This window comes from Protopterus annectens, chromosome 4.part1, assembly GCF_019279795.1.
Source record: "Protopterus annectens isolate FY-2018-M chromosome 4.part1, PAN1.0, whole genome shotgun sequence".
NCBI classification, from domain to species: Eukaryota; Metazoa; Chordata; order Ceratodontiformes; family Protopteridae; genus Protopterus; species Protopterus annectens.
In genome coordinates, this window is record NC_056734.1 from 815060994 (window position 1) to 815078262 (window position 17269).

The 17269-nt window shown below is 44.7% G+C and overlaps 1 protein-coding gene across 1 annotated transcript in view; it reads right to left on the reverse strand.

Moving 5' to 3' along the window:
- DGKD (diacylglycerol kinase delta) overlaps nucleotides 1-17269 on the reverse strand; it is a 1200459-nt gene that overhangs the window by 479746 nt on the left and 703444 nt on the right. The window contains exon 7 of the mRNA XM_044070581.1: nucleotides 17000-17125. Within this exon, the coding sequence (XP_043926516.1) occupies nucleotides 17000-17125 (126 nt within the window). The remainder of the gene's footprint in view (nucleotides 1-16999; nucleotides 17126-17269) is intronic.

The following is a 17269-nucleotide window of genomic DNA, read 5'->3' on the forward strand; positions in this document are numbered from 1 at the left end:
TCTTTTATGGCACCAAAAAGAATCTAGAGTAAAATCCGGATCCATGCTAGTCTAGTGGGACTGGCTAGATGACTCTTTTTTGAGACAGCTTTATAATCTCTGAAACTGCTTTTTCCCTTTGACTGGGTGGAACATTGGGAAGGTTTTTTTTGAAATTCTGGCTGACAAGAAAGGGGAATGGTGTAACCTCTGGTAATAATGCTCTACACCCAATGATCGGTAGTGATACATTCCCAGGCAGCTTGGTGCAGAGAGAAACAACCCCCGACTGCTTCCAGAGGCAAGCAATCGGGCCGCTCCTCAGCAGCGTTGATAAGGCTATCCAGAGAAAGAGTCCCTGGAGCCTTGGTTATGAGGACGCCTTCTGCTTCTATAGGGACGTCTTCCGGAACTGTTACCCCCTCCGCCTCTGGGAGTATCATCACCACGTGCAGCACAGATAGGACCCTGAGATTTCTTATGCCACATTTTTCCACTCCTCTGATTCCTGAAGAAGGTACGTTGAGGGTTGGAAAACCGTAGGTCTATGGCAGACAAGGTTTTTCTGTCTTGCTCGCACCTGGCTAGCGTGTCCTTCACTTTGGTGCCAAAGAGAGACAAAGCTTCGATGGGAGCATTTAGAAAGGAAGACTTGAAGGGATCTGTGAGGTCACAAATGATCATCCAGGCATGATGCCTCATAACAATGCCCGAACCCACTGCTCTAGCTGCCCCTTCGGTTGCATGTGACAGCAACCTCATGGACAAGTTGGATATTGACTCCAGGGGTTGTGAACTGTGAGGCCACTTTGCCCCTGACCTCATTAGATAATTGTCCTGCGAGCATCCCAGAGAGCACAGAGATCAAGTCCCTCTGGAGCCTCATAAAATGTGCCAAATATTCAGGGACCATATAGCAAAGGTCCCGGATGCAAAAACATGCTTCCCAAGTCTGTCCACCGCGCAGGACTCCCTGTTGGGTGGATAGAGAGCGGGACTTTCCCCAGCTAAGTCCTTTTTCGTGGCCGCCACCACCAAAGCATCAACTGGTAACCCTTTGGACCAATGCGAGTTCTCCTCAGGAGGGGAAAGAATTTTGTCTGGTCTTCGAGGGATCGCCTCAATGGAATCAGGGTTCTTCCAAGCTCGCTACATGACAAGCTAGTCAGCAGGCGGGGTCACCCAAGAGGTAGAAGGTCAGGCATGAAAAGCCTGCAGGAACATGGACTCCTCAGATGAAGGGTTGGAGGGCTTCCAGTCACCTTTCTGCTTTAACATTTCCAGGATGTCTCTGAAGGAGACATCATCAGGAGATGACCATGGGGACCCTTCACCATCATCTTAATCCATGTCTTCTCTTAAGGACTAATTGGGGGAGTCCATGTGGTTCCTCTTGCAAGTCTTATTTCGAGGAGGCACCTCAGTGGGAGTCTCTGAGGAGGACTTGGAAGAGCGTGCACCCTGAACAGGGGTGTCCTGCGGCTTCTCTGCCTGGTGTCACAGGGGGGTGCTCTGTGACAGCTGTAGCTTAGGAGGTGAAAAAGGGTTCAGACATCAAAGGAGTGCTGCCAGAAACAAGAGCCCTCTCCATCGCATGGAAAGCAGGCCTGCCCAAAGAGGTATGGCAGCCCGGAACAGTGAAAGACAACCTGGGGACGGGGTCACATCCCGCCCCCACGGATGGAGCCTCAAGCAGGATTGGCACGGACGTGGCTATCAGCGCGGAGGATGGAACCAAGGAGAGAGACAGCTCCGTACCCTGGGTAGACGTGCCCTTCCCCCAATCCCCAAATTGAGGAAGGACCAGTTCAGTGGAAACCAAAGACCAAAGGGACAAATTCGGAGCTGGAGTGAGATGCACTGTAGGCGCCAAGATGATGGGTTCCAAGAAGGATGTCGGAGCAGAAGGCTTCGGAACTGAGATTGTCGAAGGAGGAGTGCAAGATGGAGTCTGTGGATAAGGCAACCCAAGTTCTGCAGGTAGATGGGTCTTAGAAAGTGAGGGAATACCCCTGGCTAACAACAGCTGGTCTAAAAGATGCATCATGTCATGTTACAAAAGGCTCCTGGTGGATCTAGTGGATACTCCAGATGGAGAGTCAGGACGTTCGAGGAATGGGCTATAAGTTTGGCCCAGAAACAGATCTACAGAAGGGGAGTATCAGGTCTGCCGGCATTAAAGTCTCTGGTTTTGAGACTGGAAGTAAAGGGAATCCAGTGAAGTCGGTACAATGCTTGGTACCTGTGGCACTTGAAGCTGAAACGGTCAGTTCCAAAATTGAAACTAATGGCATAGTCGATGGTGTGCCCTGAGGTGAACTGGCCACAGGTGCCGAAGTTGAAATAGGCATAGTAAGGTCTATGTTCGGTGCTGGAGGCAGGACCAGTGCCAAACCAGGCACCGGTTTCGAAGGTTTTGAGATGGTCGAAGCCTTAGAGGCAGATTTATGCTCCGAAGATAACTTTGGGATCTTTGATTTCCCAGGCTTGCTTCACCCGATGGTGACGAAGGAACAGAGAGGGATCTCTTTTTGACCTTAGAAGGAGGGGTTGAGACCTCCATCACAGAAATGGCCTCTGAGTAGGGAGACTTGAGTAACCCTTTCAGAATGAGTTTAGTTTTGCACTTATTAAGAGTGCGTTGACTGAAACTCTGACAAATGTCACATGGAGGCTGCACCAAAAGGTGGGGCACTCCCAAACAGTATACACAGTCATCATGAGAATCACTGTTAGGTAACTTGCCCTTACAAGAGGTACAATGCTTAAAACCTAAAGTACCCTTCTTATCCAACATCTTGATAGAAAAACACCACAGGTCAGCTGTATAATCCAACTATAATGAAGTCAACTCCATTCAAAAAAATCACAAATCTAACAATACACTGGTATGCAGACAAAAGAAGGGGAAACACCTAAATAAAAGTCTAAGCTAACAGGTTAAGTAGGAGAAACAATACCAACTATGGTATTGAAGAAATACCACAAGGGTAAGGGAGGAAGGCCGTACCAACAATGGTACTTAAAGTTTACAATGGTAACAACGGGTAGAGGGGAAAAAACAAGGTTAGACAGAAGAAAAGACAGTAGACATACTAATTGCTCAACAAAATATGAAGATATCTAAAAGTTTTCACACAAATATCAAAACAGTTTCACTTAGCTGAGAGCTCGGGTGAAACGCGGCTTTACGGCTATGTGGCAAACGTTATCGGAGGTAACAGGGAAAAGGGCATTCTCAGTAGAAACTTAGCTCGAGACTTTTTTGGCTGGCATGAGCTTGGTAATAGGCCAACTCGGTTCCGAGGGCTCGGAACCGAACCCCATCAGTGATGAATGGAAAGAAGATTAACAACATCAGATCAATACTTAACTAATCTCACTATATTTTCCTGACTGATCTAAAGAATTACTATTCCCTGGTTACTTACTAAAGCAAGGCAAGATGAAATGAGTGAGTGATCCTTCTTTGTCACGTTTCAAAAACAGACTGCTCTGAGACTTCTATCTCATCTAGTATTAAATCATAGTTTCAGTGCTCACTTACAGAATGACATCACACACATCTGGTCATCTGACTTCTGGTTCCCACACTACCCCCTTTACTAGCAACTGAACCAGAATCTAGCATATATGTGTCATAATACACACACATAAAGCAATGCTAAGATGTGTTATAGCATCTGGAAGCTATAAAACCATTTCAAAACCACTATTCCAGGGTAACAATTAGTTCAGCCCTAAGGACAATAGAGTAGGATTCCTAGCCCTGGTTTTCACAGACATTTTGTCTCTGGCTGCAATCAGAACTAAAAGATACAATCTTTATGGCCTTAACCAGGTAATTTAATTTCAGACTACTTTTCAGAGTTAGCTGGACTGAGATTAACATTTTCTCTTCCAGTACCCTCTATTACAATATATTAATTTCAACAGTTACAACACAATCTGACATACAGGTGTATTTCTTTTCTGTCCAGCAGGACCACTGTTGGTACAGTTTAACACAAGCGGCTTTACAAATCAGTTTTATATACAAATGACATATAATTCTTTATAAAACTTCGGCTAGCTATGCTGGCATATGTTACACATCCACTGCTCTGCCTTTTCTGGCATAGCTGGTAATAACTCTCATCATCACATATGGAATTACCCTTGATGTCACAAAGTTTTTAGCTCTGTCAAAGCTTTCTTATGTATTTATTTTTCTCCCGGAAAATGTCCAACTGACTGAAGCACATTTTTACTACAGTCCCCCTTGGTGACAGCATGCAGCAATGTCAGTGCTCTTAATAAGTCATTTATCTGCCTGTGTGCAAATGTAAATATCTAGCTGTAATCTCCTTGGCTTGCACTAGGGAGAATACACTGAAGTGGTTAGCCCTCTGTCTTTTTCAAGTTAAGGGAACTGGTCTCTGATCACTTTGTCTTAGTCCGCTCCCTTTCACCTCATCTCTGGTACCTTGGATGCTGGCAGAATCCAGGTCCTCAATCTTGCAAAGAAAACTGCCAATTCTCTAATATCAGACTGACATATAACTGATGCACAGTGAACAATCAATACTGGATTCCGAGTGGACTGTTCAGTACTACAGCAGTCTGCTTATAAAACTCTCTGCCACAGCAGTGAGAATATACTACATAACAAATCATGACCTTAACCTTCCTCTGTTCATCAACAATCTCTTTTAGTACAGAACTCCATGAAGTGGCCATATGGCAGCAGACTGACCATGGGACTGTTGAGGTTGACTCACCAACCACAGAGCAATTCTAGTGTGCAGCAGACTGCAGCCACAACAATAAAACTGACCAAAACATTCAGAAAACATGGAGTGGGTGCCAAAGGGCACGTGCATGGCAGTGCTAGGCACTCCTACCATACAACAGCAATTACGCAGAAATACACCCCTAACAAGACTTAGGGTGCGTCTTCCAACAGATTTCCATGAGTCTTGAACTATACATGTATACCCCCTGGTGCGGTGTGCAGTCAGTCAGTCATCAGCATGGCCAATGTGAGTTGGCTGTTCTGGGAAAGTGCAACAGTGCTTGGTCACATCCTTGAATGCCTTTAATAGTGACTACACACAAAATCAGGAATCCTTCATTTCATTCCTAGACACATACTTAAGTGGTGTTCTCTTTTTGATATCTTACTGAGACAATCCCACCTCATCCTCTGTTTAATATCCTGCTGTACTTACAACTGTATTAAGGTACTGGTTCCTTGTGTTTGTACTGTAGTTCATTGTCTAATTTTGTAATATTTTGCACACAATTTTGTTTACAAACTCACAGACTTTTAAAGTTTAACAATCGGAGAACGTCCCAGCATTAAAACTTAACAGTTTAACTCAATTTTGAGGTTTTGTCTCTCCATACAATACACTTCCAGTATGGTTTAGTTATCAGAAATCAGACTTTTCCTTAAAAAAAACTTTCATTTCTCCCTCTATAATCAAAGGATGAGAATGCCCACCCTACCTTCAAGTTTAAACTCACTTCATGTTTTGGCAAACAAATTTGTCTCCACCTGCATGAAATACCACATAGACAGAGAACGCTGACACTTTTTACCTGTCAAACAGGTACTACCCACCATCTTACAAAGACAGTCTTCAGGTTTGCTGATACAGCATATTTTATAAAATGACATCTACACACTGCGATTGAACTGTTCTCCACTACACCTCTGTTGCAAAGAGGAAGAGAACAGTATCAGTGCACACAGTCGACTACATTTCTTTTTGGACAGCAATCCACTTGTTGGATGGTTTCCTTTCTGTAACTGCAATATCTTTACAGACAGAAGTGTTTTAGTTTTGTGCACAGCAGAGAAAATTAATTACAGATTTCTCATATGCAGGGATTATGGTTGTGATAATGTGTTAGTATGCTACAAAGCAAAAAGAGAAGATGTAGCAATACAACAGAAGTGGGAAAATGTAATGCGTAAAGATACTTGTGCCTCAGTAAGAAAAGACAAAATAAAAAATAAATAAAATCAAATTCATGAACAAAGGATGTATTATTTTGCACCATGCTGCACTGAAGAATAGAGATGACAAAAATTAAACTAATATGCTTTTGAAAGAATACAACACATTTCTCCAACATTCAGGATACAAAAAAAATCTTCCCATTCAAGACACTGTTGAATGGGAAAGGCAGAATTAGTTTGCAAGTTTGTTATAAGATCTTAGAAGTGTCACTTTCATCTTCTGGTTTACAATGACAGCTCTGACATCATCTGGAAGTGTGTGTGAGGGAGGATCTGTCAATATTTGAAGGACTATAAATTGGCAGTCATAGCAAAACGTGGTTCAGCCACTTTAACTCATTAAGGATTTACATTTACTGTGAATAGGTTAGGGAGCAGCTCTGAGAACAGTGCAAATCAGGATACTTCAAGCAAAAAGTAAAATGTAGGCAAGTTTCCTAGCCCGTGTAAGATGCCTTTGACTGACACTACTGCCATTCAATAAGCACAGGAGTTAGACACCTAACTTTCTTATATTTAGCATGACTCCTATAATAGGGACTTGAAATGGATTCACACTGAGCTAATCTGAGGAAGGGCACTGAGCAAACTGATCTATGATATATAGCATTAAGTATCTTGTTTCTTGCTTATTTTTACGAGTTATTTATAGCGTTTTTATTGTCTGCTGCATACATTTCTAGCTAGTTTCACTGTGTGTGAGGTATTAACTGGAGATTTTCTACATTTGTTAAGCATCTGTTTGGATTTGTTTGTTCTGATTTTTGTTTCCCACCCTCCCTCCATATTGGTATCCTGTTCTTATACTTGGTGGCTTTGCAGATGCCCACCCCTATTGTAAATTTGATCTGGGACACTCCTCCCATTCTAATGTCATTACCTCATTCTACCTAAAACAGGGAGAACATTTGAGAAGGCCAAACCACTTAGTTTCTTAACCTTGAATTATCTTCTGCTCCTCCTTTCTCCCTTTCCACTTTACAAAAAAAATAAATTCTAAGCTTGTTTCCTGCCTTTCCTATAAGTAGTCTAGTCCATAGAGATTTGTATCCAGGACTGTTTGTAAGTTTCTAAGCCCCCAAGCCTTTCTGTGTTTGAGGGAAAACACTTCATGCATCGCCACTTAGTTAAGGTTAAACTATTCCCAGCGCCATAAAGTCTGCTCTTTGAATTTTCCCTTAGAACTAGACCGTTATTTTTAGTTTTAGCAATCAAATCTGTTTCTTTGAGCTCAGCACTTGTTCAGAACTCATTGTAAGCACTAAATAAGCTACAAATTACTACAGCACTCAACTTTCCTCACTTGTCTAGAGGAAAACAGTTTTTAGTACTTAATAAGGAAGCATCTATCCAGGCATGTCTAAGGGTCAGCTCCCGGTCTTTTCTCCTGTCTACCTGATGAATCTGGGCATCTTGGGGCAATGCAGCAATTGCCTCATGTACACAGACAACCCTCTCCACCTATCACCCAACACTACAACTGGTGAGAGATGCACTTATATAGTCAAACTGGAAGCAAAGCTCTCTTCACCCAAGACTGGACTAGACAGTCAAGAGGAGAAGGTAAACACTTGCACTACACCACACTCATCACACAGTCCCTCAAAACCTACACACCAAAACACACACACAGAAACACAAAACACACACCTACATTCGTGGAGGCTCTCAATAAAAATCTGCCCAAGCAACAGGAACCTTCTAAGCAGAAATGCAAGCAACCTCCACACCTCCAACACAACCCAAATGACACATAGCCCACAAACTCTGTGTGCCACTCAACCACAGCCCATAAGGCATAGCAACGTACCCAGCATTCTAGTCATAGGTGACTCTATAGTCAGGCACACTGATGTTCCACTCACCAGGCTAAACAAGGAGAAAGTTACTGTAAGCTGCCTGTCGGGTGCCAGGATCCGCCACATAATGCACGCACTCAGGTCACACCACAAAAAGTACAACTATGACTCTGTCATTGTCCATGTTGGTGTGAATGACCTGAGATATACCTCCTGGTCAACATGAAAAGAGACATGGAGGAGCTGTCCCGATCTTGTAGCCCAGGCAGGTATGCCCTGAGTAGCATCCTGCCATCACCCAGAATGATACCACAGTACAAGGACAAAAGGATTGACTTCAACAACTGGCTAATCTTCTGATGTCATTCTAAGGGGATCCAGTATGTCTGCCTAGGATGACATGATCGACAGACCACGATGCTTTGCCAGAGATGGCTTGCACCTGTCGCCCTTGGGATTCCGGATACTGGCTAAGGCTCTTGCCACCCCTATAGTGCCTTTTTTAGGCAAGGTTCAATTGGCAAATTCACCACCACAACAGGTACAGGCAAGCAGAATCTGAGGGTAGTGCTATTCAATGCTAGAAGTCTAAACCTCAAAATGCACTCACTAGAGGCACTCCTTAAAATGGAGAACATCGACATCTGTGCAGTGAGAGAGAGCACCCCTGCATTACCAGGCTATAATTCATACCAAAACTTTCGGCCACCTAGCCTGGACCGAAACATTAAAAGTGGAGGCGTGTCCATATTCATTAAGGATATCCACACCTCCAGGCTAGTTGCTCAGCATAACGCATCTGAGATTATCCAAGTGCAACTAACTCTGGGCAAGACAGCAATCCATATTGTAGCTTGCTACAGATCTCCCACCATGCCCCAGGATTCCCACTCTTCATTTCTTGATACACTGGAAAATATTAGGGTATAACCTAACACCCTAATAATGGGCGATTTCAACTACCTCACCATTAACTGGGAAAACTACTCATGTACCAACTCTTTTGCTCAACGTTTTCTGGGATTCATAAATTGCAACGCCTTGGATCAACTTATCCACACCCCCACCAGGGGCAGCAATATCCTAGACCTGGTCATTACCAACATGGGCAACTGGTGTTCCACACCAGAGGTCAATTCCGACCACAAGCTAATCACCCTAGACATCCACATTCCCACCCCCATTAGGAAAACCATCATAAAAACATTTCTCCAAATCCACCTTCACGCTTCTTAAGACAGAAGTGGCAAACTTCACGACACCCATGCAGACGGACAATAGAGGTACGACTGCTGAATCCTACACAAATGCACTTTATAAGCACTTACACGAGTGCATGGATCGTGCAATCCTTAACATAACCAAGATGCTATCCTCCAAAAAAAGGAAGCCAATCTGGTGGTCCCCTGCCATAAACAAACTCTGCTACAGAAGAAAGAAACTGTTGCAAAAAAAAAAAAAAAAAAAAAAAAAAAAAAAGAGTAAAATCCCATGATTGGAGGAACTCCCTAGTCAGCCTCAGTAAGAAGTTGAGATCCCTCATAAACTCCTCCAATGCTAGTTACGAAAACAAAATCACCACTGATTCTAAAGACAACCACAAAGCATTCTATAGCTATGTCAAAAATCTCAATGGCAACACTCAGATCTGCTCTGAGTTGCAGCACAATGGCACTAAATATACAGAACCAACTGATATTGCCAACATCCTGGCAGATAGGCTCAGTGCTAACTTTACACCTCTCTCACCCCTGAAAGGGCCCATCTCTATATCGGAAGAATGCAAAGTTCCTGTAATCATGGCTGCAGAGGTAAAAACCACACTTTCCAAAGCCAAGAAAGTACAGTTTTGTACCTACCATAAATGTAGATGTCCGATAGATATGCAACTGCAGTCATAACATACGGGTTGTCCTGCCTCAGGCAGCCCTCGGTCGGCCAAATTCCAAAGTCTGGGTCCGGCGTCGGCTGGTGTCGCCTCCTCTCCGACGTCACAATGGCTGGAGTATAAAGGCATCGGCTGACGCCATCTTCTTCAGTGTTTCTTGCCCCAGATGCCAGGTGCCCTCCTTGGAAGGCTAAATTTGGTAAATGGATAAAATAATCCAAAACATGCACAACAGTAATAAACAGATACACCATAGGAGATACCCCCAGCTGAAGGGAAGAGGGGTAGGGACCCAAAAAAGAAGGATACAGAGGGGTAGGAGGGTGGGAAAATCCGACTGCAGTTGCATATCTATCGGACATCTACATTTATGGTAGGTACAAAACTGTACTATGTCCTTCAAGAATGCAACTGCAGTCATAACATATGAGTTGAGTACCATAGCCAAGCTGGGGGTGGATGGAACTAAGATAAGGATGGTGTAGCTAAAATCCCCTGCAGGACTGCCGAAGCAAAGCCTGCTCGGGATCTGGAGTATAAGGGCAGGTTGTAGTGCTTGGTAAATGTATGCATGGAGCTCCATGTAGCAGCTTCTAAAATGTCCTTTGTTGCCACTCCTCTTAGAAAAGCTGTGGAAGTGGCTATAGCTCTGGTGGAATGTGGCCTGATATTGGCTGGCACACCTTTTCCATGGAAAGAGTAGCAAAATCTGATGCAATGTCCAATCCATTTTGAAATTGTTTGCTTGGAGATTGCTTTTCCTTGTACTCCAGCAGCATAGGCTACAAACAGCTGATCAGACCTTCTGGTGGCCTTAGTTCTGTCCAAGTAGTAGCGTAATTTTCTGTGTATGTCCAAGCTATGCAGAAGTTTTTCCCCCTTATTTTGAGTATTGGGAAAGAATGCAGGTAAATGAATAGCTTGATTTAGAGATACCCTGGAAATTACTTTTGGCATGAATGTAGGGTTGGTTCTTAGAGAGACTCTGTCTTGATGAAAAATGAGGAAGGGGGGCAATGCCATGAGTGTCTGCATCTCCGAAACTCTTCTTGCAGAGGTGACTGCCAATAAGAAGGCCGTCTTCCATGACAGAAATTGCATTTCTGAGGTTGCTGCTGGCTCAAATGGAGGGAGAGTTAGTTTTTCCAACACATAGTTGTGGTCCCATGCAGGTACTGGCTGTTTTCTGGGAGGTTTAATATTCTTTATCCCTCTTAGAAACTGTCTTAGCAGAGGATGCAAAAAAACTGGAGGGTCACAGTTGTATTTTGCTGAGATTGCTGAGGCATGAATCTTTATTGAGGAGTATGAGAGTCCAGTATGAAATAGTTCTGCCAAGTATTCTAATATTTGAGGTATACTCAGTAATGCTGTCTCCTGACCCCTGTTGGCATTCCAGATACTGAATCTCTTCCACTTGGCTGAATAGGTTTTTCTGGTGGAAGGTCTGCGTGCTTCCATCAAGATCTCGAACAGATTTGGAAAGAGAGTTTGGTGTTGAAGTCATGGTAGCCTCCAGGCTGTCAAATGTAATGTTTTCAGGACTTGATGTATAGTCCTGTAATTGTGTTGCGTTAGGAGCAGGGGCCATAGGGTCAGAGGCCATGGCTTGGTCCGAGTTATGGTCAATAGCAATGGGTACCAGTGTTGCCTCGGCCAGTCTGGAGCTATCAAGATGGCTGTTGGTTGTTCTGCTTTGATCTTCAGTATCACCTTGGTCAGCAGAGGCAGGGGAGGGAATGCATAAATTTTTAGAGAATTCCAGCTGAAGGAGAGAGCATCCGTTTTCCAAGCTAGAGGGTGGTGAGTCCTTGTGCAGAACTTTTCCAGGTGGTGATTTAAGTGGGAAGCAAAAAGATCTACATCCGGTCTTCCCCATGTCCTTGCCAGTTGAGAGAAAATGTGAGGGTGCAGCATCCATTCGTGTGGATCCATGAAATTTCTGCTCAGATTGTCCGCCAGTACATTGTCCTTACCTGGTACAAACTGGGATTGTAAATGTATCCTCAAGCTCAGGGATTTTTCCCAGAGAAGCATTGTTAGTCTGCAGAGGGGTTAAGAATGAGTGCCTCCCTGCTTATGTACCACATGACAACAGTGTTGTCTGTCCTTATTAGCAGATGTCCCTGTCTTAGTGTTTTTTCGAAAGTCTCGATGGCATGTATCACTGCCAACATCTCCTTTTGGTTTATGTGCAGATGTCTTTCCTTTGGCGTCCAAAGACCTTGAATGCATCTGCCCTCCATGTGCGCCCCCCATCCATGGTCTGAGGCGTCTGTTGTTATCATTTGGCCTGCTTGAGGTCTGTTGAAAGGCATGCCTTCGTTTAGTTGACTGGCTTGAGCCCACCATAGAAATTCCTTTTGCAGACATGGAATAAGTGGGATTATGTCCTCTAGGCTGTTGCTGTGTTGAGACCATAAGTTTTTTAGATACCATTGCAGCTTTCTCATATGAAGTCTTGCCAAAGGTATCAGAAGGATGCAAGATGCCATGAAGCCCAGGGCCTGCAGGATTTTCCTTGCAGTCAGCTGGGAAAGCTCTGCTAGGCCTTTGAAGTACTCTGGTAAATGCTGCTGTTTTTCCTCTGTGAGGTAGGCCATTAGTTTTTCCGCGTCCAGTTTGGCTCCTAGGAATATAATTTGTTGGGATGGTAGTAAGTTTGACTTCTGAATGTTGACTGTGTATCCCAAGGCCTGCAGTAGATGCATGACATAGTCCTAATTCCCTTTTAAGGTTTGTTTGTTGTCTGCTTGTATGAGACAGTCGTCCAAGTAGGGGTAATATTTGAATCCCCTGCAGTCTGCAGTGTGCCACTACTGATGCCAGGCATTTTGTGAACACTCTGGGCGCAGTAGATAAGCCAAACGGCAATGCTGAGAATTGATAATGCTCTGTCCCTGCAAAAAATCTGAGGTATCTTCTGCAGCTTTGTCTGATTGGGACATGCAGGTATGCCTCCTTGAGGTCCAGAGTGACCAGCCAAGACCCCTTGCCAAACATGGGAAGAAGTTGCTGCAACGTCAGCATTTTGAACTTTGGCACAATGAGAAAAGTGTTTAGAGTTGACAAGTCCAGTATGGGTCTCCACTTGTTTTCTTTTCTTGGAACAAGGAACAATCCTGAATAAAATCCCTGGCCTTGTTCCTGAGGAGGAACCCTTTCTTTTGCTTTTATACTTAATAGCTTGGAAACTTGAGAGAGTGCCTCTGCCCTTTGATGATGTGGCAGGTTTGGCATGCCTTGTTTTATTGGTAATGTGTGGAAGTGGAATCTGTAACCCTTGTCTATCAAATCCAGAATCCAATTGTCCTTGGTTAAGATATGCCAGTTTTGTGAGAATAAGCCTAATTTTCCGCCCAAAGGTGCTTCTCTTTGAACCTTTGTAGGCGGTACGAAAGTCAAGTTATTGTGATTGTCCTTGTGGTGCAGCTGAATTGTCTGCGCCACTTCTTTGATTTGGAGGTTGCCATTGGCGTCCCCTGTAAGATCCTTGGTATTGCCCTCTACCTCGGCCACGTCTGCTTTTTCCCCTTTGAAACTTGTCAGAGCCGGGGAAGGACCAATTCTTGGAGGGCCAGTTTCTGCTGAATCTGGGTGGCTGGACCTGAAGGAAATCCTTGACTGTCTGTACTGACTTTGCTTTTTCCTCTATAGATTTCAATACATCTTGTGCAGTAGCACCAAAAAGCTTTTGTTTTTCCAATGGTGCATCCAGTAACTTTACTTTAACATGGTCAGGCAAAGACTGATCCTTCAACCAAGCATGTCTACGTATTACAGCCCCAGTCATAGCTGCCCTACATGAAGCTTCCAGTGCATCATAACCACACTGCAGAAAATGGTTATTAACCTGCTGAGTGTTATGAATATTATCCTGCAGTGCCTTTTTATCAATAGGCTCAGGAGAGGCTAACTTTTTCTGTAAATCATCTAGGAGAAAATCTTGGTACTGAAACATGTGAAAATGGCAGTTAAGAGACCTCATGGCTAAAGTACTAGAGGTATATACTTTTTTACCCCATCTCTCCAGGGACCTTGCTTCCCTGTCAGCTGGCAGTGGGTTTTTGGCAGAGGAGGAAGCCACTCCCTTGGGGTCCTGTGAAATAGTTTCTAGGTCCACAGAGTGAGCCTTAAAAAGGTGCTTGTGAGTGTCAGGGACCCTGTAATACCTGTCCGGCTTGACAGGAGCAGGAGGAAGAGAATCAGGGTTGGCACTGGAGTCAGAGTAAACATCATCCAAAACATCCATAACTGGAGGGATAGCCAAGGGTCTGTGCTGGGGAAGCTTGAGGAAAGTACAAAGCCTTTTCCTGGAGTCAGAAAATTCCTGACCCTGCCATTGAAAATGTTCCCTCATGGAATGCAGGACTTCACCAAAAGAGAAATCCTCTGGAGGGGAGGCAGAGGGAATTGATTCCTCAGCATCAGAGTCCTCGTAGGCCTGGAAGGGTTCTTCTTGGGCATCAGAATGCTCTGAATCCCCAGAGGCTTCATTCGAGGAGATGTCGTCCGCCTGCTCAGTTCTAGGCCTTTTTTCTGCAGGTGGCTGAGAACCCCTGTCCGGATGAGGCTGAGACCCCCTGATAAGGGAAATAAGATCTGCAGCCAGAGACATGATCTGCTTATCAGATGAAGGGGCCTGGGCAGGTTTAGGATGGGCCTTGGCCTGACTGGCGGCCTTAGCACGTGCAAAGGCTTTGATGGACATGGAAACAGGAGGCCTAGCAGCCCCACGTGCAGGCGTTACCTTATCCACAGGAATGGTGTCGGGTAGATCCAGAACCTCGGTTTCCAGGGGAAAATCCACAACCGGCACCGGAGAGATCTCCGAGACCGAAGGTCGTGTTAACGCTGTGTCGCCGGCCTGGAGCGGTTGATCTACCACTTCCGAGGGGACCGGAGCTCTAGCTGAGGATTTGGGAGTAGCATCGGTAGTGGACGCGGGCCGTGGATGCCGGTCCCGGTCCTTGCGTTTTTTTAGCAGATTGGGTTGTCGGTAGATCCGACGGCATGATATACGCAAAGGATTCACCGAAAAAGTCCTCGGCGAATTCTGCCCGGCGCCTGAGAGTGCGCTTATTAAAGCAAGCACAGGCAGCACAGGCCGAGACGTCGTGGTCTGGGCCCAGGCAAGGAAGGCAGAGAGAATGGAAGTCCTTATGAGGTATTTGTTTACCACAAGACAAACAATTATTAACTTTCTCAATTTGTTCTGACATCGGCTGAGGCAAGAATAAATGTTCCCCAACGGGGTACTTAGCTTTTAGATGACTTCGGTACTGAAAATACAGGAGCTGACCGACCGGCACTTGCGAACTGCTTCTGCTTCGGGCACCGCACGGCAAGAAAGACTGAAGAAGATGGCGTCGGCCGATGCCTTTATACTCCAGCCGTTGTGACGTTGGAGAGGAGGCGACACCAGCCGACGCCGGACCCAAACTTTGGAATTCGGCTGACCGAGGGCTGCCTGAGGCAGGACAACCCATATGTTATGACTACAGTTGCATTCTTGAAGGACATCACAGCATCCATGGCACCTGACAACATCCCAGGCTGCGTTCTACACAAACTACAGAATAAACTGGCACCCCACTAAGTACCATGTTTAATTATAGCCTCACCTCAAGCTTTTTGCCTACTGAATAGCACACAGCAATGGTTATCCCACTCCACAAAGGGGGAGCCACCACAGACCCCGGGAACTACCGCCCCATTAGCCTGACGAGCCTGGTCCGCAAGGCTATGGAACATATCATCATGGAACTTATAAACAATGACACTGGTAATCTCCAAACTATGGACCCCACCCAGTTTGGGTTTGTAAAAGGCTGATCATGTCTCCTAAACCTGATAGACTTCTTTGAAGCGGTCACCAAAGCCGTAGATGAGGGTAAGGTGGTTCACACAGCCTATCTAGATCTCACCAAGGCTTTCAACACCATCCTCCACTCTGGAATTATAGATAAACTCACTAAACTAGGTATAAATCCCTATGTCACAAGATGGGTTGCCAACTGGCTCACTGACAGAACCCACACTGTGAAAGTAGCAAACTCCAAATCTGACTTCAGACCAGTGACAAGTGGAGTACCACAGGGTTCAGTCCTGGGTCCTCTCCTGTTTGGTATCTACTTCTCTGAAGTACAGGCTAACACAGAAGGCCTTTGGCTAACTAAGTTCGCAGATGACTGCAAACTAGGAGCCATAATCGAAACTCCTAACGATGTGGACATCCTACAAAAGGGCCTCACTGGGACAGATGCCCGGTGTCAAAGTCATGGCCTCAAGCTCAATGCCCAAAAGTGCATTGCCATCCCTTTTGGTAAAAACTCTGTACCCATGAACTACCACATAGGCGGTAGTCTACTTAACACCGAAAGTGTGATAAGAGACCTTGGGACACAGATGGACACTAGTCTCTCCTTTGATAATCACTTTGCCACAGTAGTCAGAAATCCTACTAAGTGGTACACCTCATCACAAAAGGTTTCTTATCCAAGAAAAAAAGAGGTCATTGTTCCCCTCTACTCATTAGACCCACTATAGAATGCAGCTCCCCTTTTGATATGTACCTCACAAGACATCTACAACAACTGGAAAGGCCACAGAAATACCTTACAAAGAGACTGGCCTCAAACAGATGCCCTATGCAGACCGCCTCAAAAACTCCAGCTTTACTCTGTCGCATATCACCTACTCAGAGGCGATCTTTGCCTAATATGCAAAGCTATGTCAAACCCAAAGCTGTTGGACATGCTCCACTTAAAGAAATCCCAATCCCTATGAGCTACATGCTCTAGGGACCTAAATCTTGTCACCACAATAAACAGAACATGCTGGAGGGATAGATTCCTGTCCCAGAGACGTTCCATACTCTGGAACAAACTACCTATCTATATCAAACAAAGCTCCTCATTAGCACACTTCAAGAAAAATCTTGATGATTTGATGGGAGATAGGAAATTCACCCCGGGATCACTTCTGTGGCTCTGCTCTACAGGGGCACAGGAAACCAGAGTACATTTTTGGCTAGCCTTATATGGGCCAATAGCCTAGCACCTACCTATGAGTCTGGGAACCAGAGGACAAAGCAAGATCCTTGACAATCACTTTGTGGTTAAACATACTAAAATTTACCCAAGAGTTCTTTGAGTGATTTTGCTGCGTTAGAATAGTGCACAATACAAAGACACAACAAAAACAAAATTTTTGAGTTCCAATGTAGATCATTTAAAGTCTCAACAGCACAGCAAGCAAAGACTTCCAAAGCTGTGAAATGAAACCTGGCTGCAGCTGTTTATAAAATTACCACTATCATCTTACCATTGCTTTGCACCAGAGACAACGCCAGTCCTGTAGACGAAGTACACTGCCACATGTTTTATCGCACACTGCACACTTGGCACTCACAGGTAAGTTTCCTTCTAGCCATTGGTGGGGCATTGAGATCTGTAAAGAAAGGATACATAAAAATTCAACACATAAAACTAAAATGAATGCAGCTATAATGGTTAGGGAAAAATAAAATTATTATCACTGCATGCAGGAAATACAAATTACACACACACAAAACTAAAGTAACTATTTACAATT